Here is a 25,321-nt window from a genome sequence, read left to right as displayed (position 1 = left end):
ATATCAAAAGATACTATGATTAAAGTATTTAAAAGATTATATATTATTAGTCATAATAAAATGCATTTAATAAAAACTAAAAGATGGTCAAATTAAAAAAAAAATCACACATGAAAAAAATTATGACTTTTGTTTTAATATATAAGATTTTTTTAAAAACTAACACTCACCTGATAAGCAAGTCACATTAAAAGTTTTTTGTGATACAAAATCTAACCTGATGTTGACCTAAAAAAGATAACTTGATTATCTAGTGCTTGTTAAATAATTTGGTGGTTTAAAGTTTAACTGAATGTACATTGTGACACATTTACATACAAAAATATAATATTCTTTGGAAGAAAAAGATAGAATTTAGCAAAAGGAGAAAGGATTAAGCTTCGGCCCATTTCTAAACCACTTGGGTCCATAATGATCCATAGTGCCTCAAATGTTAAGTTCTCTCGGCCCTATTCACTGGACCCCGAATCTGTCGACGTCAAAGGTGCACTTTCTACCATATCTGCTTTGTCGCGGGTCCACTGTAGCAGGAGTTCCTTCCATGGCGAAAGTAGCAGAAGTAGTAATGATGCCTGAAGGGTCACGATACCAGCTTCTCCTCTCATGTCCTTCTGGCCTCTCTCTGTCTCAGGTTTCCTTCCTCTCATCTCTGTTAATCGAATACTCTCTCTGTCTCGGGTTCGAGCCTTGGCCACAACGGATTTAACATCCTTTCCGTTGGGGCGCTGGACCCTTTTCGAGGGGATAGTTGGGAATGTGGCTGCCCAGATACCAGAGTTATCAAAAAAAAAAAAAAAAAATATTTTTTATGTAGTTTTAGTTATCAAACTGTTTTGGTCGTTTTAATGCTAAAGTTGTCGGTGGATTTCTCGAAATCTCATGATCGGATTCAACATCCCGACCACGATCTTGAAGATTCTATTGCGCAGGTGAGAACCATAAACTCTGGTCGGATCTCATTTTGTAATGGCAAATATTACATTTCTTGTTTAATTATACGTGAAACTAGAAAGTAGAAACTCTGGTCGGATCTCATGTCCCATGAGTGTTTTGATGTGGTGTTTTTTTTTTTTGTTGTTGCAATTTTAGGCTTGGGAGCAGAGAACACAGGGCAATTCATCATTGTTCAATGGCCAAAAGTTCAGAGTAAGCATATGATAGAGAATGATATTTTTTTTTTTGTCACACGATGAGAATGATATATATTTGGACTTTCACATAGATTTTTAATTTGTTTCAGTAAAGCTTACTTACTTACTTACTCCTAGTTAAAATTTTCAGTTTGGATCATTATGTTTAGATGGTGATGGTGGTACCAACGAAGTGCCACACGTCTGCCTTCGCCTTGGCCTGACAGATTACAGGTTACTCATCTTCTTTTTATTTTATCAATTATTTTTTGTATATGACCACACCTATAACTTATCGATTTCTTGGTTTCGTGGACATTGTTTTTCAAGGACTTTTGTAGGAACCAATTTGAGCTCTCAGTGGGACAAGTTCCTTGTTACATCACAAGGTTACACACAGATACCACTAATAATCTCCAAGAAATATTTGTGATCATTGTCTAGTTTATCGCTAATAGATATAGTTTTTGTTCTCTCTATCTGTCTCTCTTACAGATGACTGTGTAAGATGTCGACATACCTCAAGTCCATTGGGTAATGCTGCTGTTGTCGAGACTTCTGACCACAAGATTATTGTGTTACGCCGGAGCGATAATGTCGGTGAATTTCCAGGTCACTATGTATTTCCCGGTGGCCATCCAGAGGTAATTTAAGCGTATATATATATATATATAGGAGGAATCATATCGTCTCTGATTCTAACTTCTATGACTTTTTTAAACTTTCCAGCCGATGTCAGTAGGAATTGATTCTCACCAGCTTGAAAATGATGGAGAGGTTTTAAACAAGAAGGTTAGTCAAGAAATGTTTGACAGCATTACTCGTGAAGTTGTGGAAGAAACTGGGATACCAGCATCATCTCTTGTAAGCCAGAAGTGTTTTTTTCTTTTTTTGTGAGGAATATTTGGAAATGCTGTCTGATCCCATCTTTTTTTTTACCAATTTGCAGAGCACTCCTCTCTTTATCGGAATATCTAGGAGGGAATTGAATGTGAGGCCAGCTATGTTTTTCTTCATCAAGTGTAGTCACCATTCGGATGACATTCCGAGACTGTATTCTAGTGCTGAAGATGGGTTTGAGTCAACACAGCTCCACACTGTCTCTTTGGTTAGTTGAAGTTCTCTGATTCCATAAAACATACATTCTAGAAAAACAAAGAGAACAAATCGTTTTTTCCCTCTACTTTCTAAAGTGCTTTGATCCGATCCCATCAGCAATAAGTGTAGTTTCTCTTTTTATACTGGTCGAACAGGAGGAGCTGAAGACAATGGCATCAAGAATGCCAGGTTGCCACCATGGTGGCTTTGCGCTCTACCAACTGATGCTTCAACGTCTCGAGAGCACTAATGAAACGCCTTGAACTTATTGTTTTCGTATGCCCCTCCATGATGATGAGTGAACTTTTATATATATAAATCTGAGCATGATAATAATTGTATCAAGGGCAAGAGGGTCGTCTGTTGACATAACTAAACATACGAAATTTTTGTTTTGTTTTTAAAAAAATGATTAAACACATTGACCATTAAGTTCCCATAAAGCTACAAGGAGGAAAACAAAAACGTTCAAATTCTAACGGGAAAGCACATGGATTTCATGCTTCTAAACAGCTCCTTGGGTTTGTTGGAAGTTCTTCCTAAAAAATGCAGATAAACTAGCCGTAGCAGCACGACCGTTCTCTACACACAGGAAGTAATCGTCCACTGAAACAAAACAAAAGCGAATCATATATAGATATTATGCGGTGGTTGAGAAACCGAGTCTCCTAGCATAGTGAATTCTATTCATAAGCAAGTTACCTGACATGACTCCATGCGTGACTGATGTAATGATCCCATGCTCTACTGGCTCGCCTTCCACTTCCGGAAGAACAGAGAGAGTTGTATTTGGAAAGACTAAATAAGCGAAAGCCGTCATTTTCTGTCCATTAGTTCCAAGTAAGTTTAACCAATACACATAAGGAAAAAGAATATATATAAGTAATGGGAAAAACAAAGTTTTGTTTAATTAAAAACCTTTTCTTCAAGCTTGTTTGGATCGAGTACGACATATCCACTATCAGCCAGGCAACAACATATAGCAACTGAAAAATAGAAGATAAAAATGTTGATGAAGCTATTAGAAGAATCACACCAAAAAGTGAATTAGAGAGGAGCATAAAGTATGTACCAGCGAGATGCTTCATAGGTATTCCTGCGTCTACAAGAGCTGCACATGCTGCGTTTATGGCACATGGAAGAAGCTAAAACAAAACTGGATTAAGGAAACCAAAGCTATCTTTTAAACCAATGCAACAATTATATACACCTTCCTAGCTTTATGGAATTACAAGATTTTTCACTACTATCTAATATAAATTCTCAAATCGGATGAACAACATTAGTAAATGGCTACCGAGCATTACAAAAAAGGATACAGAACCATCATCATGTACAACCTGCACAACAAAGCAAATAACTGAAACATCAGATGCAACTCAAAAAGGATAAGTTGAGAGATTCTTTACAAGACACGAGAGCAAAAGGGCATTTAAGATGGGGTTGGTTGCTGACCTGAATGATCACGGAGGTGGTGGTATTTGGATTCACTGTCAAGACACAAATACTCTGTATTGTCTTTTTTAGTATCATCTCATACTCCTTTTCGGCTTTTCCTAAAGTCAAACAGATTTTCAGAAAAGAAATCAACCCAGTGAAACCAAGAAATACATCCATCCACACATGATCAAACTAAATGCACTTTATTTATATATATACCAATCTGGCCGGATTTAGGCTTCCATATGACTTCAAAGCAAGCCTTCTCAGGGTTCTCGTTCTTCCTCGTTCCAGGTTTAGGTCCATACACTGCAGCTAGAACTTTTGTATCCCCTAAACGAGAAGCAGCAATACCCATTAGAAAGTTGAGTCCATTAATCTCATTCTAAAAGAAAGTAATAATTTTTTTAAGAAAACCTTGGGACCAGCTAGCAGAGCCATGAGGACGATGAAGGATGTTACGGGAACAAGCAAGGGGTCTCAGCTGATTCGGTCTTCTTCCATCTTCTCTGTCAATCTCCATTGCTTCAATAGTTAACAGACACAAAAAAAGGGTTTTACTAACTGTCTATCGTCCTAAATTTAAACTTGTCAAACTACTGAATTCTGAAAAAAAAAATGCTTTTGGAATCGTTCTGAGCAACATTTGGTGTAGGCTCTTTGTTTACAGAAACAACAACAGCTCTATCTTTCAACTACACAGTACTCGTTACATAAAGACAATATCGAAACAAAATCAACTGAAACTAGATCACTATCCAAAAAGAAAGAAAAAAACAGTGAAAGTCAGATAATTTGCACCTCAAATTAGCTGTAGCTGGAAGAAAAAAAAAACAGTGAAAGCCAGAAGCCGTCGTCGACGAACTTAACCAGAGGAGAGAAAGAAGAAGATTCCGCAGAGATATTAGGGCTTCTTCTTTGGTTCAGTTAACTTACAAGTTACAATCAATTTAAAAATGTTTTAGCTTGTACCGTAAACCAACCGGTCCGGTTATTAATAACAATCGGTTTAAATTAGTAAACACGCTGAGTAACACTTTTTTTTTTTTTTTGTCAACTTACGCTGAGTAACACTAGAATCAATTTTTCAGAGGAAAATCATCTGAGAAACTGACGGAAAAATCCTACGATTCCTTCATTTTGATCTCCTAGAGCGTTGCGGGAAAGATGGATGAAGAGTTGTTGGAATTGCAGCGACAGTTCGAATTCGCTCAGCAGGTGAAGTCAAGCGTCAGATTATCCGATCGAAACGTCGTCGAATTGGTTCAGAAGCTTCAGGAGCTTCGCGTCATCGACTTCGATCTCCTCCACACCGTCACCGGCAAAGAATACATCACTCAGGTAAATACACTTTTTCCATTTTCGTTTTCCATCGATGATAAATCCTGATTGTTGCATGATGAACTATGAAAGTCAAATTGCTTGATCGAGCACGTTTATCGTCTCTATTGATTCGTCTGCAGGAGCAATTGAGGAATGAAATCGCTACCGAGATCAGTAAACTGGGACGTGTCTCCGTCATTGATCTGGCGGATACGATCGGGGTTGATTTGTATCACGTGGAGAAGCAAGCACAGGATGTGGTCTCGAGTGATCCGGGGCTGATGCTCGTCCAGGGAGAGATCATATCGCAAAGCTATTGGGACTCGATCGCAGAAGAGATCAACGAGAGGCTCCAAGAATGCAGCCAAATCTCTGTGGCCGAGCTTGCTGGTCAGTTACAGGTCGGCTCTGAGTTGGTGCAGTCCGTTTTAGAGCCTCGCCTTGGGACTTTGGTAATGCAGCCTCTCTTCCAGATTGTGTTTTATGTGAATGAAAGTATTTTTTTGGTAACATTTTTTTCCGATTCGTTTTATTAGGTGAAAGCAAGGCTAGAAGGTGGACAGTTATATACACCTGCTTACGTGGCGCGTGTTACCGCTATGGTTCGTGGTGCTTCCAGGGGTATCTTTGTTCCTTCCAATTTGTCTGCGTTGTGGACGCCGTTACAACAGTTGGTGCAAGAGATGAATGGAGCTAGCGGAGTCGCTGTTGAGAATGCGTTTTTCCAGTCTATATTTAACCGTCTGTTGAAGGAAGAGGAGATGCTTGGGTCACTACGTGCTGGCACCCATTGGACTCCTACTGTATGTCATAGAGTTTTAATCTTTCTTGAATGTATTACTAATTGCGACAGTATTCAAAGATGTCGTGAGAGGGCTCTTGTTCATGCTTGCTGTTTCACATGTTCAACTAGGATTCATTAGATTGTTAACTTTGCAGTTTAATTTTTGGTGCAGGTTTTTGCAGTTGCTCAAAAGGAATGCGTAGACTCTTTCTTCTCACAGGTTTTTTATTCATTCTCTCTGAAATAGCCTCATGTATTAGTCCGTTCATTAAGTAGTTGGGTTTAGAGAAGGTTTAAACTTTAACTTCACCAGACTGCAGTGTTAGCATGTTCTGTAAATTACTATTCCTTGTAGAAAAGGTGAAGCAACTGTTTTGGTGGTTTATTTTCTTTTGTTTTCCTGCAGAATTCTTATATTCCCTATGAGACCATGCAGAAGCTTGGGATTTCTCAAGCCGTGCAGTTCTTACAGGTATTTGGTCATGTTAGTTTAACATATTTTTTCTCCAGTTTGTGAAGGTATAAGTATGGAATGGTGACTTGAATGAGTATTATGTTGCGTCTTTAATTTTCATCTCACTTTGTGTTGTGTGACATTTATAGTCTAGATATCCAGATGGTAAACCTTTATCTGCCGTATTTATTCATTCCTCGATGATTGAGATGCTGGATTCTACAACCGAGGATGCTATTGAACAAAACAGCTGGTGAGGCTTATGCCCTTACTCTTTTTCCCCTCTGTCTATGGTGTTTGTGTGCTTTTATGTGTTAAACTGTCTATATGACATTGTTAATGAAACCTTAATACTCGATTCAGGATCGATTCCCTCTCTGTATTGCCTGCGTCATTCACATCACAGGATGCAAACAAGATACTGCTTCTTTGTCCCTCCGTCAAATCTGCTCTCAAGGTGGGATTATGATCAAATTTGATAACTTAGTCAATGCGCTTTTGCGATTGATTGCTAATTTAATTTTCCTTTCAGGCTGAGAAAGCACTTATCCTGGGCGAATCCTATGTCATAAGCAGTGGGTTCATAAAGGTAAAACATATGAAATGAAGGGTATTATTAGTAGTTTCCTTTGTCTTTTCCAATTGGTTTTCTCTATCTGTACTACGCCTTAGCTTGACCTCCTAATGTTCAGGGCATATATGATCAAATCGAGAAAGAGGCAGAAGCTTTTAGCATCCAAGCTTCTACTGCTAGTCTGATAGATCATCCAAGCAAATCTTCAGAGTCGGCAGAAAGCATACCTGCTAATACAGATAAAGGATCAAAGAAGAAGAAAGGCAAGTCTGCCAGCATGAAGGCAGCAACCGTCGAAACTGTTCCAGATGACGAAGAGGACGCCCGTCCTAAATCTAAGAGAAACCAGAAGAAAGGCAGGGATTCATCCTCGTCACAGAAGTTGGATTCGAAAGCAGGAGGCAAGAAAGAGTCCGTTAAGGCGCAAGAAGGTAACAACTTTATCCCGCCAGACGAATGGGTGATGAAAAAGATCGTCGACTCTGTGCCTGAGTTTGAAGATGAAGGTACATCTGAGAAAATCTTTCTTTGTGCATTCATACAAAATCACGTAGCGATTGTCCATGTGACAGTAGCTATGTTGTTCTTGCAGGTATGGAGAACCCAGATTCAATTCTCAAGCATTTAGCCGATCTTATGAGACCGATGCTCATTAATTCATTAAAGGAGAGAAGAAAGAAAATCTTCACAGAAAATGCAGATAGAATGAAACGCTTGATGGATGATCTTCAGAAAAAGCTTGATGAGGTTGGACCCAACTGCTTCAACTATAGTTTTATATTTCATTGGACAATCAATGTATGTTCTGTGTTACTCACTTTGATGTCTTTCCTTTTGGCAGTCGTTTCTAAATATGCAGCTGTACGAAAAAGCGCTAGAGCTATTTGAAGATGACCAATCGACTTCAGTAAGTACTTTCGGTCCGTTTTGCAAGGCCACACTTGCAAACTAAAGAATATAGTTTATCAATTTGTTTTCTTCTGGTCCTAGGTTGTTTTACATAGGCATCTGCTGAGAACAACAGCAGCTACAATTGCTGATACACTACTTCATGACTTGGTAAGTCAAAAATAAAGTGAGATTTCTAGGTCATTTTCTTAAAGATTTAGCTAATTAAGATGTGATTATAAAAACAGGACATCCTCAACAAATTGAAGAATGGTATTGAGGTTGGAGACTCCAAAGCTCAAGATCCAGTTTTGCTTGATTCTTCTGAAAGAACGGCCCTTGTATGCGCACTTGATCAAAAATTTATCTTAATACTTTGTTTATGCACTTTATATTCTAAATTGATGCTAGCTGAATCTTTTCCCTTGTGACAGGCTAAAAATCTCAACGGTTCACTCTCGAGAAAGGCGCTCGCATTAGTTGAGGCATTGGAAGGAAAGGTTAGATCTTCGTTAGTGAATAAGTTCATATTCTCTTTTTCTTTACTTCTGTCCCGAGGTTGACAAACTTGATATGGATGTGAAAGTATAGCTACTGGTTCATATGGAATCTTTAGTATTATTATTTAGGCTTCACTAGTTCGATTTATTCCTATATCACCTAATTCTTCTTCTACCTATATAGTCAGTCACTCTGCTAAAGGCATTATTTTGGCGCATTTGGTTTCACTTTGATTTTCCTTGTGAATACTAAGCTCCATTAATTTTGGATTCTCTGTCTCAGCGTGTAGACGCATTCATGACCACCTTCAGAGACCTGGCAGAGGAAAGGTATGTTGATTCTTGTTTATCAAGATATCTCTAACGCGAATCCGTTTAGGTTCCCTTGGACTTAGATTGAATGTTAGCTTCATTTGTGCAGTGGATTGGTCTTGAAAAAGCTTGACAAGAAACTGGAAAGAACTCTCCTACACGCATACCGCAAGGTGTGTACGACAGCACCCTATTGTTGTTTCAGTGTACATATTTATATGATCTAGTCACTTCTTCTTTTCTCTTGACCATGTTTTTTGTACTTGCAGGATTTGATATCTCAAGTTTCTACCGAATCAGACCCTGTTGCACTTCTCGCCAAAGTTGTATCTCTCCTTTATATTAAGGTATAATAAATCCATGTTTTGTGTAACTACTGTATACTCCATGGCTCAATAGTTAGAATCGAAGTAACTGTTTGGAAAACTGTTGCAGGCTCACAATAAAGCTTTACAAGCCCCAGGTAGAGCTATTGCTGCAGCTATTTCACACTTGAAGGTAACCATTCACTTAGTTGAAAATCTAGTATAACTTCTCTCTCGATCAGGCCCTTCATATTTATGATATAAACACGTAGTTTTTGAGTGCAAAGGAAGACATCTTTTACAGTACGTTGACCTTATGTCTATATGAACCTTGTAGGACAAACTCGATGAGTCTGCGTACAAAACTTTGACCGATTACCACACAGCAACTGTAACTCTGCTTGCTCTGCTGTCGGCTTCAACCGGAGAGGTTTATATCCTTCTCCTTGTGAAGAATATTTATCCGAGATACAACCTTAGATCTCTTAGTAAATGATCTCTTAAGCTCTTCTATTCTCATGTGCAGGAACACGACTGCTCAGCAGACAGGATCCTCACCAAACGGGAACTCCTCGAGAGTCAGATGCCGGTCCTTAGGTCTCTTGTCCTGGGAGACTCACAGCTACAACAGTCCTAATCTCAACAAAGTTACATCTTACAGGTCCTTTGGATATCCTACTGCAATACTACACTGAAACCTAGAGAGTAAGAGAGAGGGCTTTAAACTCCGTTTTACTTAAGTCAGTCATGAATTCACTTGTGTCAAGAGATTAGGACTTTAAACTCATGTTTTGCATAATCTAGTTATGACTTTACTTGTGTTTAGAAATTTGGATGATGGGTAGGTTTCATATTTGAAAACACTCTTATTAAGATATTATATATTTGAAAACACTTTTATTAAGATATTATACAAGTAGATTCACGATTACACAGGGAAAGACCAGGGAAACAAACACATGCACACCATTTATTTCACACCGTCACACTTATTTATTTACGACTTTCCATCTCTTTTAACCGGAGATGTCGATAGACTTGACCTCAGGCTTCCTCTCAGGCACCTTGGGCACCATGACCGACAACACACCTGTCTCCATACTCGCTTTCACTTCATCTACCTTCGCGTTCTCTGGCAACTTAAACCTCCTCATGAACTTCCCACTTGACCTCTCCACGCGGTGCCACTTGTCACTCTTCTCTTCATTCTCGCTGCTCCGCTCTCCACTTATCTGAAGTATGTTACCATCTTCAACCTCCACCTTCACTTCTTCTTTCTTCAGCCCCGGCAAGTCTGCCTTGAACACGTGCGCCTCAGGTGTCTCTCTCCAGTCCACTTTCGCGTTTGTGAACGCGGCCACGTCCTTGGAGGCTGCGTTTGTCATCCCTGAAGGCGTTAGGAATCCTTCAAACGGATCATACAGGTCTAACGAGAATGGGTCGAACACGTTTGTTCTTCGGCCACCGAAAAAGCTCGGAATTAGAGACATCGTTTCCCTTCCTAGAAGACTTAAGATGCTCTTTCACAAGTTTGTTCTCTTTCACAATTTTGCTTTGCTTTCTTTTGTTACTTTGATGGTTCTGCAGTCTGCGTGCCTTTGCGTATATATATACAGAGACAGAGATTGCTAAGAGATAAGAGAGAAAGAACGTTCTGCAAGTTTCTTTAGAAATCACGATTCTTCTTTTCTTTATCACTGTCGGTTTTCACCGTCGTTATCTGATTTGAGTGATTTCTCATGTGAGTTCAAGAAGTTTCAGTACACTGCCTGCAATTTCATTTTTAGTTAAGTCGACACCATGCCGTTTTAGGCTCCCTACCTCTCCTCATGGGCCCATTATAGGGCATTAAGACTGTAAAGTAAACTGTATTAGGCCATCATTAATGCATGTTTTCTAAAGTGGGTTTATTATGAAAAAATAAGAAACTGTTTCTTAACTTTTCACTATGCTCTTATTAAATGGTATAAGTTCAGAGCTTTTCAAACAAAAACTAAAACTAGAGTTCTAGAAAATTTACCCTCTTGGGATCATCCTTTGAGCTAATCCAACCTTAATTAGGCAAATGATATCTCTTTCGAAAATGGAAAATTTGAAATAAAGACTCAATTACTTCCCCCAAAAAGGCAAAACGTGAATTTCTAATTGGGTTTTGTTTACCTAGATTAGAGTAGGGTTCGACATTAATTTATCTAATATCTGAACCGCGACTCGAAAAATCGAATCGAAATCCGAACCAAAATAACAAAGTATTTGAATACGTATTAATTTAGGAAAAAAATGATCTTTAAATCCGAATGGATAATATTCGAACCCGAATAGATATCTGAAGATAACCGAATATATGTATATTAATTGTATATTATTAATTTACTTCTCTCATTTTTTCATCTAAAGTGTATGTAAAGTTTCTTGTTTTATTTTATGAATTAAAAAATTACATTGAAAATCTTAAAACAACAACCATATTTCTATTTTCTAAGTTTTATCTCCAAATATTTTAATTATCTAATATATTAAAAATTAGAAAAATAGTTAAGTTAATGGTAAATATTTAATGAATGTTTTCTGTTTTCCAATCTAAATATTCAAACTTAACATGAAATAACCGAATCTGAATTAAAAATATATAAATCCGATTCGGTATATAACTGTTAGATCCAACACCGAAATACCAAAAAAAAATTGAAATACTCGATTAGAGGATTTGTTCATTTTCAAATCAGTGAGTATTGATTAATTTACAATGATTGATCTCAGTTTGATGTACGTGCTTAACATGCAGAGTGATTATAATCAAAACAAAATATTATCTAGTTAGAAAAATGATATAGAAAAGAATTAGTAGCAATTTGATGAATTATCTAGTGATAATTTAATTTTGCCAACTATATGAAAATTTTTGTTCTTAATTTCAGTTGATAGATAGTATATATTATATAGGATTGTATAATTACTACTAATATCGAGCTGTTACTAAAGTGTTGGTATTCTAGTTGTAATACGAGTTATTATTAGCAGTAATATAAGTGGGTTAATTTTAGGTTTTAGTTTAAATCACTTTTTGAGGAAGGGTCATTCTTTAAGATTTTTTTTTTTGAGAACTGACTCTAAACTTAGAGGAGATTACGAACTTAAATCCAAAACTTTCAATCCCCTTATTATTAAAGAAGAAGTAAAATAAATAAATAACTTTACAAAGATAATTTTTTTAAAAAACCATTTTGCATATGTTCTAATGAGAATCATTCTCAGCCTCATTTGATCTTTACCCTTCCTTTACTAGACTATTTACTATTAGATGCCACTGGACTAACAACTAACTTATTGTATTAAATTTTTACGATGCTTATGTTGTAATGTTCTTACATATTTACTGTGCGGTCTTCCACAGCTGATTATCAAAAACATTTCCTTATAATGCAAATTTGACAACATCATGCGCAAGGTGTCATCCAGTCAACCACATGCATTCCAGAACGAATTATGAATAACCTAAAGATTTTTTTTTGTCGGCAAAATAAAATAAAATATTACTCATGGCATTTTGTCGCCTCTACCTTTGCAATCATTTATGTTAATGTACACCTTGCTCCTTCATATTGGTAATGTATCTACATTAACAAAACTTTTTTTGTCACAACAAAACTTTTATTTTAATTTTAATTTTAATTTTCAGACTACAATAATTTAGTTGAAAGATGTAATAAAAATATAGCAAATACACTATTTAGAATCCGAAATCATAGATGTATTGTTCAACACTTTAACAGACTAAAATGAATAAATGAGATGATCTTTCATAGAATTGTTAAGCACCTTCCCGTCTGAGATTATAATTGTATGGGTGTTGACACATAAAATTAAAAGGATGATTGTTTACAAAGTTTTCAGATTTTAGATTTTAGTTTGGTTTTAGATTTTAGTTTGGTTTTTAAAATTTTGGTTTTTGATTTAGTTGTAGATTTTAGATTTTGAAAAACTTAAATGGTGGTTTATACTTTAGCTTTTAGTTTTTGGATTTTGACTATATTTAAGTTATTATTTTTCTAAAAATTAAAATTGATTAAATAAAAAATAATCATTAACAATATATTATTTACTAGGAAAATAATAAATAATACAAAATATTACAACATAAAATAGTTATTTTTTCTTTAAAAAAGTTAAACAAAATAAATTTATGTAATCCAAATAATAATAGCTAAGTTTTAAAATAAAAATAACATATTGTGCTATAAATATAAAGTACGTATAACTTTATAAAATTTTGATTAATTTTTTACATATTAAATAATCTACCTATTTTTTCTTTTGATCAAAATAAAAATTTTAATTTTCGTATTAGATTTTAAACGTCTGATAATTAGGCGTGATTGACAAGTGAATTGGTAATCAATTAATGATTGACAATATTCTAACTTTCAATGTAGATACGTTTTTATTTTCAATATTCTAACTTATGTTAGCTATGTAATTAATATTCTTCTTAGCTAAAATTTAAATGTGCATTAAATTTTGATTTAAGACAGTAATAATCGAGATTTTAACCTAAATTTTGTGAATCCTATATAAAAGAGTAGACTATCTTTCTCTCCCGTCACAAATTTTAGATACCCTCTTATACCATTTGATGAATCATTTAACCAAGTTTCAGTCACAAATCTATGTGGAGGAGAGACAATTGGGATGGTGCTAGCCGATTCCAGTGTGAGTAACCTAATAGACTACTGATTATCAATCTTTTATGACATATTGCATTAATATAATTTTAAAAATACGAAAGTGATACTGTTTTATTCCTTTTTTACAGGGAAATAATATTGATGCAACTGTAACAAAAAAGATTTGGTGCCGTGTCTCAGTTAAAAAATATTTGGTGTCTCAGTTTGAGCACTCACTACGGAAGTAAAGACTATTTTTTTATATTATTTTAGCTCTATTTATATTTGTCAAATTGTTGTCTTTTCTCAAAGTCTACCTTTTTATTTTTCTATAAAAAAACTATGCTAGATATACCAAGATCATCTCTAATAGCAAACAATTTCAAGATTCTGTCTAACCTGTGCACCAACCAAACAAGTGGAAATATCTTAGGTCAGACATTACATTACTTACTTCCCCTCTTTGTAAATTAATATTCTTTCGTCATTGTCACTCCTAACTCAAAGACAATTAATATTTTATTAGACAATATTTAGATATTATCCAATGACTTAACAGATTTTTACTGCTGATTATTACCTTTTATGTTTAAATTTTTTTTATGCATTTTGGTTCTTCAGATTCGCGGCCTCTTATGAACCCAGAGGATGCATGATTAATTTTATGAATTGAAGATGGAAATTAAGGAAGGAGATAGAGCCAAGACGATCTTCAATTGAAGAGTTACTATGTTATTAAACAGACGCGTTAAAGGCAGCTAAAGAAAACAAAATCTGCAGACTTAATTCAAAATCTAACGTGAAATTACACACTGAAAACAAATAAGAAGTTGAATCTACTTGAAATTCCCTAATGGATTTATGAAAAATTGAACATAAACTCTTGAGTCAAAGAACCCTAATTTCTCTTTTCTGAATCGTATTTTTCTTTCTCCTGAGTAGTTATGTTGCCGACATATAGTCAGCATTTGCGAGGATTATGGCTACTTTTATTGTTTCGGCTTAATAACTGTTAGCCTTAATTTGTTAAAGAAAAGAATGGGCCTAACAATACAATTATTATATAGATGAAAACCATTGTTGTAATATATACATTTTGTGTAAGAGTTTAATTTAAACAAACTAAAGACTATTGAGTCGCATATTTTCTGAAATTAACTTGGACAATTATTTTCAATAGGTTCTTCGTCCAGCAAATCATTTTCGCAAAAGGTCAGTAAATAAATCTTTTACTGCCCAAGTTGACTTACTATCAATAAAGTCCTTTAATCAATCCTATTGTTTTCCGTGTTATACCTTTTAGGGGGAATTGGGTAAATACCCTTGTTGGATGGCCATATTTGAAGAGTACCTATGAAGTGACACAAGAAGTCCAACCCATACAATTAGGAAGAACAATTTCCCTTGCTGCCCTTCAATAGAAATGACGTTCTGTGCAGTGTCAGAAACACTCACAGCAACTGTGTCAGCGTAGGTCTCCAGCTATAACCCATCTCCACCATTTGTTTTTTCATTTTGTTTAACTTTATAGTTTTTTTCTCAACCATTCATTTCTTCTTTCTATTCTTTCTCTTCTTATCTCTGAACATTTCTCTTTCTAAACTCTATACTCCAATTCTTTTTTTCTCTTCTCATCTCTAAACAATTCTCATCTAAATTCCAAATAATTTTCACTAGAAATAATACATTCATAATTTTTTCTCTAAAATTTATTTTGTTGTAAATCAAATCCTTCACAGAAAGCTCATCACATTTACACGGAACAAGTATCAGTTAATCAAACCATTTATCAATTACACAGAACAAGTATCAGTAATGGACAAGTTTATGTAACAGCTTACCAACCATTTATAAATTCTTCGCATTAGTTAACAAAATATGTATCATGTAACAAATCTTTTAGCAGATAACAAATCTTTTATCAAATTTTTCCACATCATATAATAAAATATGTATTAGATAATAAATCATTTATCAAATAGCAAACCATTTATCAAATAGCCTATTAATTCACAAACCATGTATCGAACTAATTATAAGTTGATAAACCATCAATCAAAACATTTATCAACTAACAAACTATGCATCAATTAATAACAACTATTTATCCATTTATCATCTAACAGACAATGTATCAACTAATGCTAATTGCTTTTAACAGCTTACCATCCATTTATCAATTAGTAGTACCGTGATTGTAACTGCTAACGAAACATATATCTCATTTAGAATATAAAATCAAGGTTTTATTAAATTAAATAATATCGGATAATTGAGCAAATAGCGCTTAAATTAAATTTTATCTAAAGCGAATAAAAAACTTTGTGAACATACTCATCTCTTGCAGATAGTAACTATGGTGGTAAATGTAAAATTTTGATGATATATAGAAGGAATAGATGCTGATGATTCACGATAAAATTAATTGTTAGTGGTTAATTTATTTGTTAAAAAATGCACTTATGAAATAACCTTATTTGTTGTGGATACATAATTTGTTAGCTGATATATGTTTTGTTAACTGATACATGTTTTATTAAGTGATACATTGTTTGATAGATGGTTAGTTAATTGAAATATTTTTTTGTTTATGCTCTCTTAGATGATACTTGATACAACAATATCAAACATGTAGTATGTTAAAATAGTAAAATAATATTAACTCATTCTCTTACACTCTTTCATTCTCTTTCCTCTTCCCTCCCGTTTTATATCTCTATCTTTGTCACCATTTTCAAAATTTTGAATCTTCTCCTTTATTCATTTTATCGATATCAAACCACGTGTCACCTAACAAAACATATACCGTATAACAAATTATGTATCAAATAAAAAATTATTTAACAAACAACATATTTACTCATCCCAAAGTATCAATCCATTTATCAGCAAAACTAACTAAGAATAAGAAAATGTACAGGCCGGGAAACCATTTATCAGCTACATCAGTTATGTATCAATTAATGACAAGTTTTTTTGTAACATCATATCAATCTTTGGTATCAAACTATGCATCAGTTAACAAAATATGTATCAAGTAACAAATTATGTTTAAAATAACAAACAATTTATCTAACAATTTATTAACTCATAAACCGTGTATCAGCCAATTTGTCAGATAACAAACCAAGTATCGAACAATGTGCAAGCTGTCAAACTATTTATCATGTACACAAATATTAATTAATGACAATTTTTGATTCTGCTAACAAAATATGTAGTAGGTATCAAATCATTTACCAGCTAACGAATATTTTATAAAACAAATATATGAGATAACAAATCTTAGCCCAATTTCAAGTTTAGATAATCAAAGTAAAAAAACAACATCAAACTTATAACATAATCACTATAAGAAGTAAAAAAAAAACAAGAAATAAAATTTACCAGCAGAAGAACATAGTCATGAGTTTGAAACTCTTTTATTTTTCTTTTGATAATAAACCATCAGAGATCATCCTTTTGAACCTGAAGCAATAGAATTTTTTTTAAAGAAAGATTTGATTGTGGAAAACAAAAAATTGGTGAAAGAAAAGAGAAACATGGAGTTTGGAGAAGAAATATTACGAAAAGAAAAGAAGAATTGGAATGAAGGAGAAGAAGAAAGAGAACTGGAATCTACGATAATAAAAGAAAAATAGATAGTAGGAGACATAAACAACTGACACAACTGACACAAATCAGAGAGCTATGCATGTAGGAGAGAGTGTGAGGTAGGGGCAAAACAGGAAAGAAAAAATGGTTGAATTTGCTACGGGTAAGTGTCAAATATGGACTCCCTCTATAGGCATACATGCCAATTATCCCTACCTTTTATTACACAACACTAAATATTTGATTATCACTCAGTAATTCAGATTATGTATATTACTTAAAATTATTAGTTAACGAATTTAACTCCGCGCAAGGCGTGGATCTTAACCTAGTATTCCCATTATTAATGAAAAAACTAGCCATTGTGGGTCTCTGTTTCTGTGAGCTGGCATCTTGACCAAGTAATGTCAGCGAGTCGATTTTGTTTTAGTTGTCAGTTTAATTCCGTATAACATATATACCCCCGTAAACAAATGTGTAAATAAATCATATATGATAATATATATATATATATATAAAGATAAAATATTTTATTTGTAAATTTGTCTCCTTTTAATGTCACAACCAGAATAAATAATTGGATGTAATTAACGATACGTACGACATGAAAACCATAAAGAACAAAAAAATCTCGCAGAAAATGGTCATTGGAAAGACATACAATTGAAGGTAAAAAACATTTATATCAAAATAGAAGTTCAATGTTGCTCCGTTACATACGACAGGTTCGGTCCAATCAGGTCGTCGATATCTTCATTTGTAAACTGGTTCGCTTCGTTCCCCGTCTGTTGTCCAGATAGAGGGGATGCTCCAGTCCCCGTTTGAGCAACTATCATCAAAACGTTTAAAAGTAGTCACATCTCTAGAATAAATATATAATAATTAACCCAGACAAAACAATCATATTATTATACATACAAGATCATCTTCATTGGTAAATTTGCTCATTCTCGATTTTCAATGTTATTATAATAGTTTTTTATTCTTTTCGTTTGATTCTTTTAAAAAAAAATTAATAAACCGATTAATTGTGGGTCGCCACGTATAGTGTCGATACGGTTCACCCCAGTAAACTTACGCAATGCGGATTCATCAATTAGACATTAATATATTGATTTTTTTTGGGAATGCGTGTGAATCCTTAATAACATCTCCCAATGGAGATGCTCTAAAACAAAGAGATCAAACTCTTTTTTTGTTGGTCAGCTAAGATCAAACTCTTTGTATACAGTACAAATTCTACCAAACATATCAAGAGACCAGTGTCTACCTGTGGACGTCATTGGCAATGTCGTCGTCAGTACTTGCGACCCTTCTCTGCGACGTTTCACGCAGATAATAGTAACTATAGCACATACAATAACAAACACTACCGCGGCTACCGCACCGACTATAATTGGCAGTTTACTTTTCTTTTCTTCATTGGTTGACCCACCTACATCGATATCAAAATGTACTGCGTTTTACTTGCATTTCTTCATTTATGATCTATAAGGCATAAAGATATCTTCTGTATATATGGGTTAGTTTCATCAAACTAAGAAACCCATCAAGATCGCAAGCTAGAACGGAACGAAAAGTCGAAATACAAACCTGAGTTCCCTCCGTTGCTTCCTCCAGTTTCCCCTTTTCCAGTCCCACCAGAACCTTTACACAAAGTTAAAAAAAAAGTTATATATTAAATTACGTAGGTAACTATAAAATTTATACATTATTTGATAATTTTGGGATTTTACTCCGTAACCAAGATTAATCACTGAAAATTGCATTAAAAAAAAACCTGCAGGTCCGCCACTCCCAGATCCGCCTCCTCCACCTCCCCCACTACCTCCACCTCCACCTGTTCCTGGTCCGCTTCCACTTCCATTACCGCTTCCGTCTCCACTTGTACCAGAACTTATAATATAGAGCTCCAACGCATTTATCATTGGGGGTAAAAGCGCATTAATCGTGGACTGGAACACTAGCTGGGAACTCGAGCTAGCCACGACGTCTCTCACTACCACTTGGGTAGCTTTTCCATACACTGGCACAATTGGACCCGTGCCAACATTCTTACTGCCAAACATTATGTTGAATGATCGTACACTCATTTCGAGTGGCTCCGAGAAATACATAGCCAAGTAAACAGGAACTCCTCCCGTAGGAAGAGTGGGGTCGACTAGTGCTAAGCTATCCCCGCTCCAAGAGTTACGGAGGATGGACTCAGGCGGCTTGTTTGATGCATCAGAGGTATCGATAGATGCAGCCCCGGATGGTATTCCTGTCAATAATATGTTTACCTCGGAAGGAAGCCAGAACCTACCGTAAAGATCCGATCTAGAGAATGAAAAAAGAACAAATTATTCTTAAATAGCCAAACCCAAGAAGCTATTAACTTGTTATAGGTTTAATCAGGTCCATTTCACATATCTAATCTATTAAAAAGGAAGTACAAATGGTATTTAACCCTGAATTTTTCTCAATAATTAAATTAACCATTTTATATGGGCTTTGAATTATATGGCCTTCGAATTTTTTTCTGCAGGCATGGGCTTCATATATTGTTCAATGGGTTTCAAATAAAATTGCCAAAATCTTAATAATATAAGTGCATGTGTTTTCGATTAACTTTTCATTATTTTCATGTTCATGACTATATAATGTATTTGTTTTTTAAAATCTATAGAACCATAATTAAAATATAGTTTTAAGTTTTAACCATAATATCTATATTATATTATAATTTTATAAAACACATACAGTTATGCTTAATAGTCTATCTTTTATACTTTAATACTTTTACCAGTAAAATGAATAAAAAACAATGAAAAAGAATACAACCGGTTAATCAGTATTGTGAATGTTTTTAAATTCAAGTGAAAATCACAAATACTTATGAAGAACATACACCCGCACGGGCGTGCGGGTCAAAAACTAGTTATGGTTTATGAGAATGGCGTTGATTGTTGTTAAAAATCTTTATATATAAAAGAAGCTTTCTATCTCTCCCGCTATGTCCATGTCAGATTCCACGTTGGAAATACCCACTTTCAGAGCGTGACACGCGTCCGTGTAAATGAAACTCCGCGTATTGGTGTATTGGGCTCTGGCTCGAGATTGTATTTGAGGCCCGTGTTACTCTCCGGTCCAGCGAAACCCTAATCATTGTAGACTTGGTCATTCGTCGTCTTCGCGTCTTCGCTCACTTCGATCGCGACGAGACGATACAATTTCCGTAACAGTATGCGTTGTGATTCTTTGTTTCCTCTTCTCCAATCGTAAATTTTATTCCATTCTTCCTTCTTCCTTATTTTAAGATTTCTTTTGTTTTCTCAAACTCGCGACCCTTCGCTTCCTTTCTACCAACTCTCTCATCTTCCGCCCTCGTCGATTTTCATCATCAAAGGAGAGACTGCTCCGCCGCCACCGATTTCATCAAAGGAGTTTCTAGGGTTTTGGGGGTTGGTGTCGTGGACATCCGAAGCCGTGGTTTCAGTACTATATCATGTGAGATCAACGAAGCTCGGAAGTTAAGAAGAAGAGGTAAAGTAGGTTTGTAGTGTTATGTGTAATAGATATTGCAGTGCTTATGGAATTAATGGTTTTGTTTTATTTTTAATTTGTGTTGCAGCTAAATCTCATGATTTCCTACAAAGATCGAGGGTTACTACATAGGACTGGAGAGGCTCTGTCGGGAGAGACTATCAAAAAGCAACACAATCATTTCCGTCGCCGGCGAATTACTCTCACTGGAAAATAAATGTAAACTTCTTAATCGCTTTGCTTGAGAGAGTCTACACGAAGTCTTCGTCGGAGGGATTTAGATTTTTTTTTTTTTTACAAATAAAAAAGTTAAGGCTTTTTTTTGTTGTTCCTCTTAACAGATTTTGAAGAATGAAGAGTAACTTAGACGACAGCAACGATGAAAAGCAGCCTGAGCGAAAGCGCCCTGCTCTTGCTAGGTTTGTTAGTATTCATTCATTCATCTTCTTTGATTTTTTTTAGATAGAAAAAATTATGTTCTATCAGATTACCTCTTTTTCTGTTGGTCGGGTGTGATTGTTGAGGCGATAAAAGTTGACAGCTTGCAGAAGCTCTGCTCCTCTCTGGAACCTATCCTCCGCAGAGTTGTATGTTCTGTTTTTTTTTTCTTTGCTTTTCTCTTAATTGCTTTGTTTTACCAAGTATTCTTGGTTTTCTTTGTTCTTTTAAGCTATTTTTAGGTATGAATCAGTTTTGTTTTGTTAAGGCCTTTGGTATGTCTATTTGTTTGGTGTAGGTGAGTGAGGAAGTGGAACGTGCTTTGGCTAAGTTCATCACGTCTAGGCTATGGTCAAAATATATAGTGCCTCTTCAGAGAAAATAATACGGAAGTCTGAGAAACTCTTAAGAGAGAAAAGAAGTGAAGGTACACATCCAATTTGGATCTTGAAGAAGAATTCTAGCTCTCTCCGGTAATGTTACCTCTTAAGTTAATCAAAGCTTTCGGATTAACTGCGTATGTGAAATGATTCTCTGTTTCCGTTTGATATGCTTCAAAAAGATTCAAGAGCATAACATTGATGTCTTATGTGTTTATATGATTAGGTGATATGTGTGGGGGTACAGGAAAATGTAAACTGTTACGGTTTGTCACTCCCTCTTTCCCAACATTTATTTGTAATGTAGTTTGGTTTTGGTAAACACTGTTTTATTTGGTGCCTCCTGTTTGCAAACAGGTGGAAGGTTTGCTTGGTCAGTTTAGGTACAGGTTTACCAAACAACAAAGGACTCATTAGAAGGCCTGGTGCAGTGAGCTACTCGACACAATGTACAATGGTCGTCTTATTCCCAATTCTTGAGCCAGTATATAGTACATGTCCTCATTTCATCTCCACATAAGATAATTGGTCTGTTTTGACTGGGAAAAATGAACTACTTATTCTCTCAGCACAGTGGCAATAGTTATGATTATAGAAGAGGAAGAAAAGTAATACATCATCGATGCATGGGAAGCTATATAGGAGAATGAAATGCTAGAACATGTTTTTGTAATGGTTCTAGCTCTGTGTTGTTAATTCTTTATAAACCTAATAGCTTTCTTCTTCTTTAGAGTCTTGACAACGATACAAACATCAGGCGTATGTTGGCCTCTTGAACGTTCTCAATTCTATATTTTTCACTTTTGATATGGGTGACTGAAACTTTTCTTTCGATGTTTATACAATGAAAGATACTCAGACACACCAAGTACATGACAAGCTACTAAGAGTAAAAGTATATTCATAATCATAAAAGTATATTCATAATCACAATAGATATTATAATATGTGAATATGTGAATGTGGGTTAACCCTTTTTACTGATGTTAACCTCATCAAAATAAGTTGTCTAAAAATTTGACACTATAATTTTTAAAAAATTATTAAATACTCTTATATTCCTTAACATCTTATTCTATTAACTAAAATTATTTATAAAATATTTAGTAACCCAAAAGTTCGTTTTAATCAATAGTTTAATTACAATCTACAAAAAAAACCATCAATGTAAATTTATTTTAGCACACAATACATAATATCATTTAAAATACATATACTTCAGAAAATGATAAAAACGATTTTTAGTGATTTTGTGTCTACGCGGTTTATCAAATGCAAATAAAAGCGTAAAGCTTATGAAATAATTACAAAATTTTATCAGAAGCTCAAAATTAGAAAATTAAAATAATAAAGGAAAATATAATCAAATAGTAATACATAATAGATTTTTTTTTTTACGAAAATAATATTACAATAAAATTTAATAGATAATAAGAAATCAAAATAATTGTTACGAAAAATAGAATAAAATACAGAAAAGTACAAAAATAAAAATGTATTTTTTATATAAAAGAGATATGTTAAGTTATTATAACTAAATAGATGTAGAATGTATTTTAAATATTTATGTCAAGAATTCTAAGAAACTATAAACATAGATCCATAACTGTGTAAAAAATAAAAAATATAGTTATATAATCGAATACGAGACATACGGTATCAAATAATATAAGAGAATGAATAAGACTAGATAACTTCAATTAAACAAACAAATCAAAAATTCTATACCATTAAAATAGAAACAGAATAAAACTTCAAATAAACAATCTTATTCATTGTAAGGAGAAATTTAGTTAATTGTAATGAGAATGAGATTGAATCAAGAATAAAAATCAATTTAAATAATAATTCATACTAATATAAAAAAACTTTTTAAAATAAAAAACCAATATTAAACAAAAATCAAAAATATTTATTCTAACTATTTAAATTATTATTCCGCCCGTAGGGCGGGCCGATCCTAGTTGGCGTATATGTTTGTGTAGTTTTCGTTTTTATCAACATTTGTTTTGCAAATGGTTTCTTCTTCCATTTACATTTACAACCTACAAACTTTTTTGAGATTAAAACGGGTTCATTTGAAATGAAACACATTTTAATTATCATAAACTCAAAACTAAAAGAAAATATAACTGAAAGGTACTTTTTGGAATACTAAAAAAAAAAGAAAATATAAGGATATTATATTACTGGACGGTATATGCCAATCTACTCATTGTCCACGAAACTCAGCACTATTTATGCTACTTATGCACGTTGTTGGATATTGTGTTAGTTATTACCTTATAACTTCTGTTGTGCCATACGCACGTCGTTGTTGGTAAAATAAACCTTCACCAGGACCAAGCTCGTCATACATGCCATCGGCTAAGTCAGCAACTTCAATGGAGGATACAAATGGGTTTGATGATGAGGTACGCACAAAACAAACGCTTGTCTCTCCGCTGGCTGGGGCAAATATCAGCTCCAAAGTGTAAGGTTCGAATGCCGAAGATATGGATACGGTGCCTCGGTGTTTCCCTTCGAAAACTACGCTGAAGGATGGGGATGAAGACTTCCCGTCGTAGTTTCCATAGTAAAACATCGTTCGCACTAGGACTTTTCCTCCTTTTGTTACCGGAATGTTATAGCAGTTGGATTCGCCGGTCGGGAAGTACCGCAGTGTGGTGAGGGATCTCTCTACGGTGGTGGAAGAAACCGTGGCAGATTCTCCGGATGTGATGAAGTCTTTGTCCCCGACCCATTTGATGTTGTTGGCGTCTACGCCCGATAATGACGTTCCGCAGTCTATGTTTACACCTGAAATTGATCATGCATGCATGAATCATGATGGTATTATGATGATGACGATAATGAGAATCATAGGTAAAAATAGATTTATGTATCCTACTTTGAGGCAAATAATGTAATGCTATGTGTGGTATAATAACGTAACTAAAAACATTGTGTAATTCAAGAATAAATCCCATTGTACATTGTATAAATTTAGACTATTAATCTATTTAGCAAATTTTTTTTTCGAAATAAGTGGATGTTGCCTTGAAATTTCTGTTGTATATAACGTGAATTTAGAACCTAGAATAAAATAATCTTCAGTAAGAAGTTTTCTGAAAAATCATCATTTATAAAAACGTGACTAGGACATTTGTTTCACGCTTAATGTGTAATGGATGGGGGTTTTCGAAAATTTCACACGGTCGCTACATAGATCTTTGTGACCATATGATAACAAAAGCCTTTTGTAAACCGTTTATAGGTAACGGCATCATATACAAAAGACTAAACACAAGTCGACGAAACTAAAACATGAAAAGGACCCTTTAACCATGTGGATTGATCTAGATCAAGGTGTTCAAAATTAACGACTGAATCCAAGACTTTTTGGTCCACTAAGCTAACCTGGTTGGGTTCTAAGAAAGAACTTACAATATGTACAATTGGAAAAACTATTTACTTAGATAAACAAGATATTAATTATACGTTTGAAGATAGTTTACTTAGATGTCAAAAAGAAAAAGATAGTTTACTTACTCGCTTGAGAGAGGGTTATGATGGAAAGAAAGAAAAGAAGAAAAAGAGAATCAGAAGCCATGGTGGGAGCTAATTTTTCAACTAATGCTCTATACAACATCTATGCACGCACCTTTTTTATATATGTTATATCTGCAGAATTGAGTTGTCTATTAGTATTTCAAAACCAAGTTGGAATCGAACTTGAAAACATTTTATAGCATTGACATTTTTATTTTTCCAGCTGGGAAATAATAAGTTCTTCAACAACCGGGCAAGTACAGGATATTCCTACATTATGTGCATTTTTTTTTATCATTTAAAAAAAAAAAGATGCAACACGAAGATTTTTCGGAAAGTCACTCGTCCAAATACGTTTAACTGTGTAGTTATGAGTGAACT

At 34.4% G+C, this 25,321-nt stretch overlaps 5 protein-coding genes and 2 long non-coding RNA genes across 8 annotated transcripts; 4 read left to right on the top strand and 3 right to left on the bottom strand.

The window, feature by feature from the left end:
- The first annotated feature begins 462 nt into the window (after nt 1–462).
- Nucleotides 463–2,656, top strand: LOC108806413 (nudix hydrolase 9). Its single transcript, XM_018578522.2, has 9 exons — nt 463–631; nt 855–929; nt 1,090–1,146; nt 1,282–1,364; nt 1,461–1,519; nt 1,626–1,774; nt 1,860–1,994; nt 2,080–2,238; nt 2,384–2,656. Exons 1-9 carry the CDS (start codon nt 542–544, stop codon nt 2,489–2,491), a joined length of 915 nt encoding a protein of 304 aa, XP_018434024.1. The 5' UTR covers nt 463–541; the 3' UTR covers nt 2,492–2,656.
- On the bottom strand, nt 2,606–4,595 carry LOC108806414 (exosome complex exonuclease RRP46 homolog). The gene is made up of 9 exons (XM_018578523.2): nt 4,470–4,595; nt 4,086–4,193; nt 3,888–4,001; nt 3,684–3,784; nt 3,548–3,568; nt 3,301–3,373; nt 3,147–3,214; nt 2,931–3,051; nt 2,606–2,834 (listed from the first exon to the last, which is right to left on the bottom strand). Exons 2-9 carry the CDS (start codon nt 4,189–4,191, stop codon nt 2,734–2,736), a joined length of 705 nt encoding a protein of 234 aa, XP_018434025.1. The 5' UTR covers nt 4,192–4,193; nt 4,470–4,595; the 3' UTR covers nt 2,606–2,733.
- A 139-nt stretch (nt 4,596–4,734) lies between these two features.
- LOC108812546 (E3 UFM1-protein ligase 1 homolog) lies at nt 4,735–9,714 on the top strand. The gene is made up of 20 exons (XM_018584834.2): nt 4,735–5,009; nt 5,132–5,443; nt 5,528–5,794; nt 5,948–5,995; nt 6,182–6,247; nt 6,379–6,482; nt 6,593–6,686; nt 6,762–6,818; nt 6,922–7,309; nt 7,396–7,550; nt 7,645–7,710; nt 7,794–7,862; nt 7,940–8,032; nt 8,126–8,191; nt 8,475–8,521; nt 8,613–8,676; nt 8,773–8,850; nt 8,939–9,001; nt 9,146–9,238; nt 9,335–9,714. The coding sequence occupies exons 1-20, from the start codon at nt 4,836–4,838 to the stop codon at nt 9,443–9,445; spliced, it is 2,415 nt and encodes an 804-aa protein (XP_018440336.1). The 5' UTR covers nt 4,735–4,835; the 3' UTR covers nt 9,446–9,714.
- On the bottom strand, nt 9,686–10,473 carry LOC108812547 (17.6 kDa class I heat shock protein 3). Its single transcript, XM_018584835.2, has one exon. It carries the CDS (start codon nt 10,296–10,298, stop codon nt 9,825–9,827), a length of 474 nt encoding a protein of 157 aa, XP_018440337.1. The 5' UTR covers nt 10,299–10,473; the 3' UTR covers nt 9,686–9,824.
- A 7,145-nt stretch (nt 10,474–17,618) lies between these two features.
- On the bottom strand, nt 17,619–25,085 carry LOC108809395 (uncharacterized protein At1g24485). The gene is made up of 6 exons (XM_018581541.2): nt 24,941–25,085; nt 23,692–24,208; nt 18,847–19,385; nt 18,660–18,713; nt 18,337–18,501; nt 17,619–17,895 (listed from the first exon to the last, which is right to left on the bottom strand). Exons 1-6 carry the CDS (start codon nt 25,038–25,040, stop codon nt 17,765–17,767), a joined length of 1,506 nt encoding a protein of 501 aa, XP_018437043.2. The 5' UTR covers nt 25,041–25,085; the 3' UTR covers nt 17,619–17,764.
- On the top strand, nt 20,076–21,029 carry LOC130496623 (uncharacterized). The gene is made up of 3 exons (XR_008935778.1): nt 20,076–20,591; nt 20,680–20,810; nt 20,933–21,029. It is a non-coding gene; the product is annotated as an uncharacterized LOC130496623 (long non-coding RNA).
- On the top strand, nt 21,102–22,243 carry LOC108809397 (uncharacterized). Of its 2 annotated transcripts, XR_008935779.1 has the most exons (4): nt 21,102–21,178; nt 21,328–21,502; nt 21,636–21,675; nt 21,767–22,243. It is a non-coding gene; the product is annotated as an uncharacterized LOC108809397 (long non-coding RNA). The 2 variants fall into 2 exon arrangements; XR_001942828.1 differs by lacking the exon at nt 21,636–21,675.
- Nucleotides 25,086–25,321: the final 236 nt, after the last annotated feature.

This window comes from Raphanus sativus, chromosome 6 (genome assembly GCF_000801105.2).
Source record: "Raphanus sativus cultivar WK10039 chromosome 6, ASM80110v3, whole genome shotgun sequence".
In the NCBI taxonomy this organism is placed as follows: Eukaryota; Viridiplantae; Streptophyta; class Magnoliopsida; order Brassicales; family Brassicaceae; genus Raphanus; species Raphanus sativus.
The sequence above is the reverse complement of the archived record's forward strand: the minus strand, read 5'-3'. Positions and strand labels throughout refer to the sequence as shown.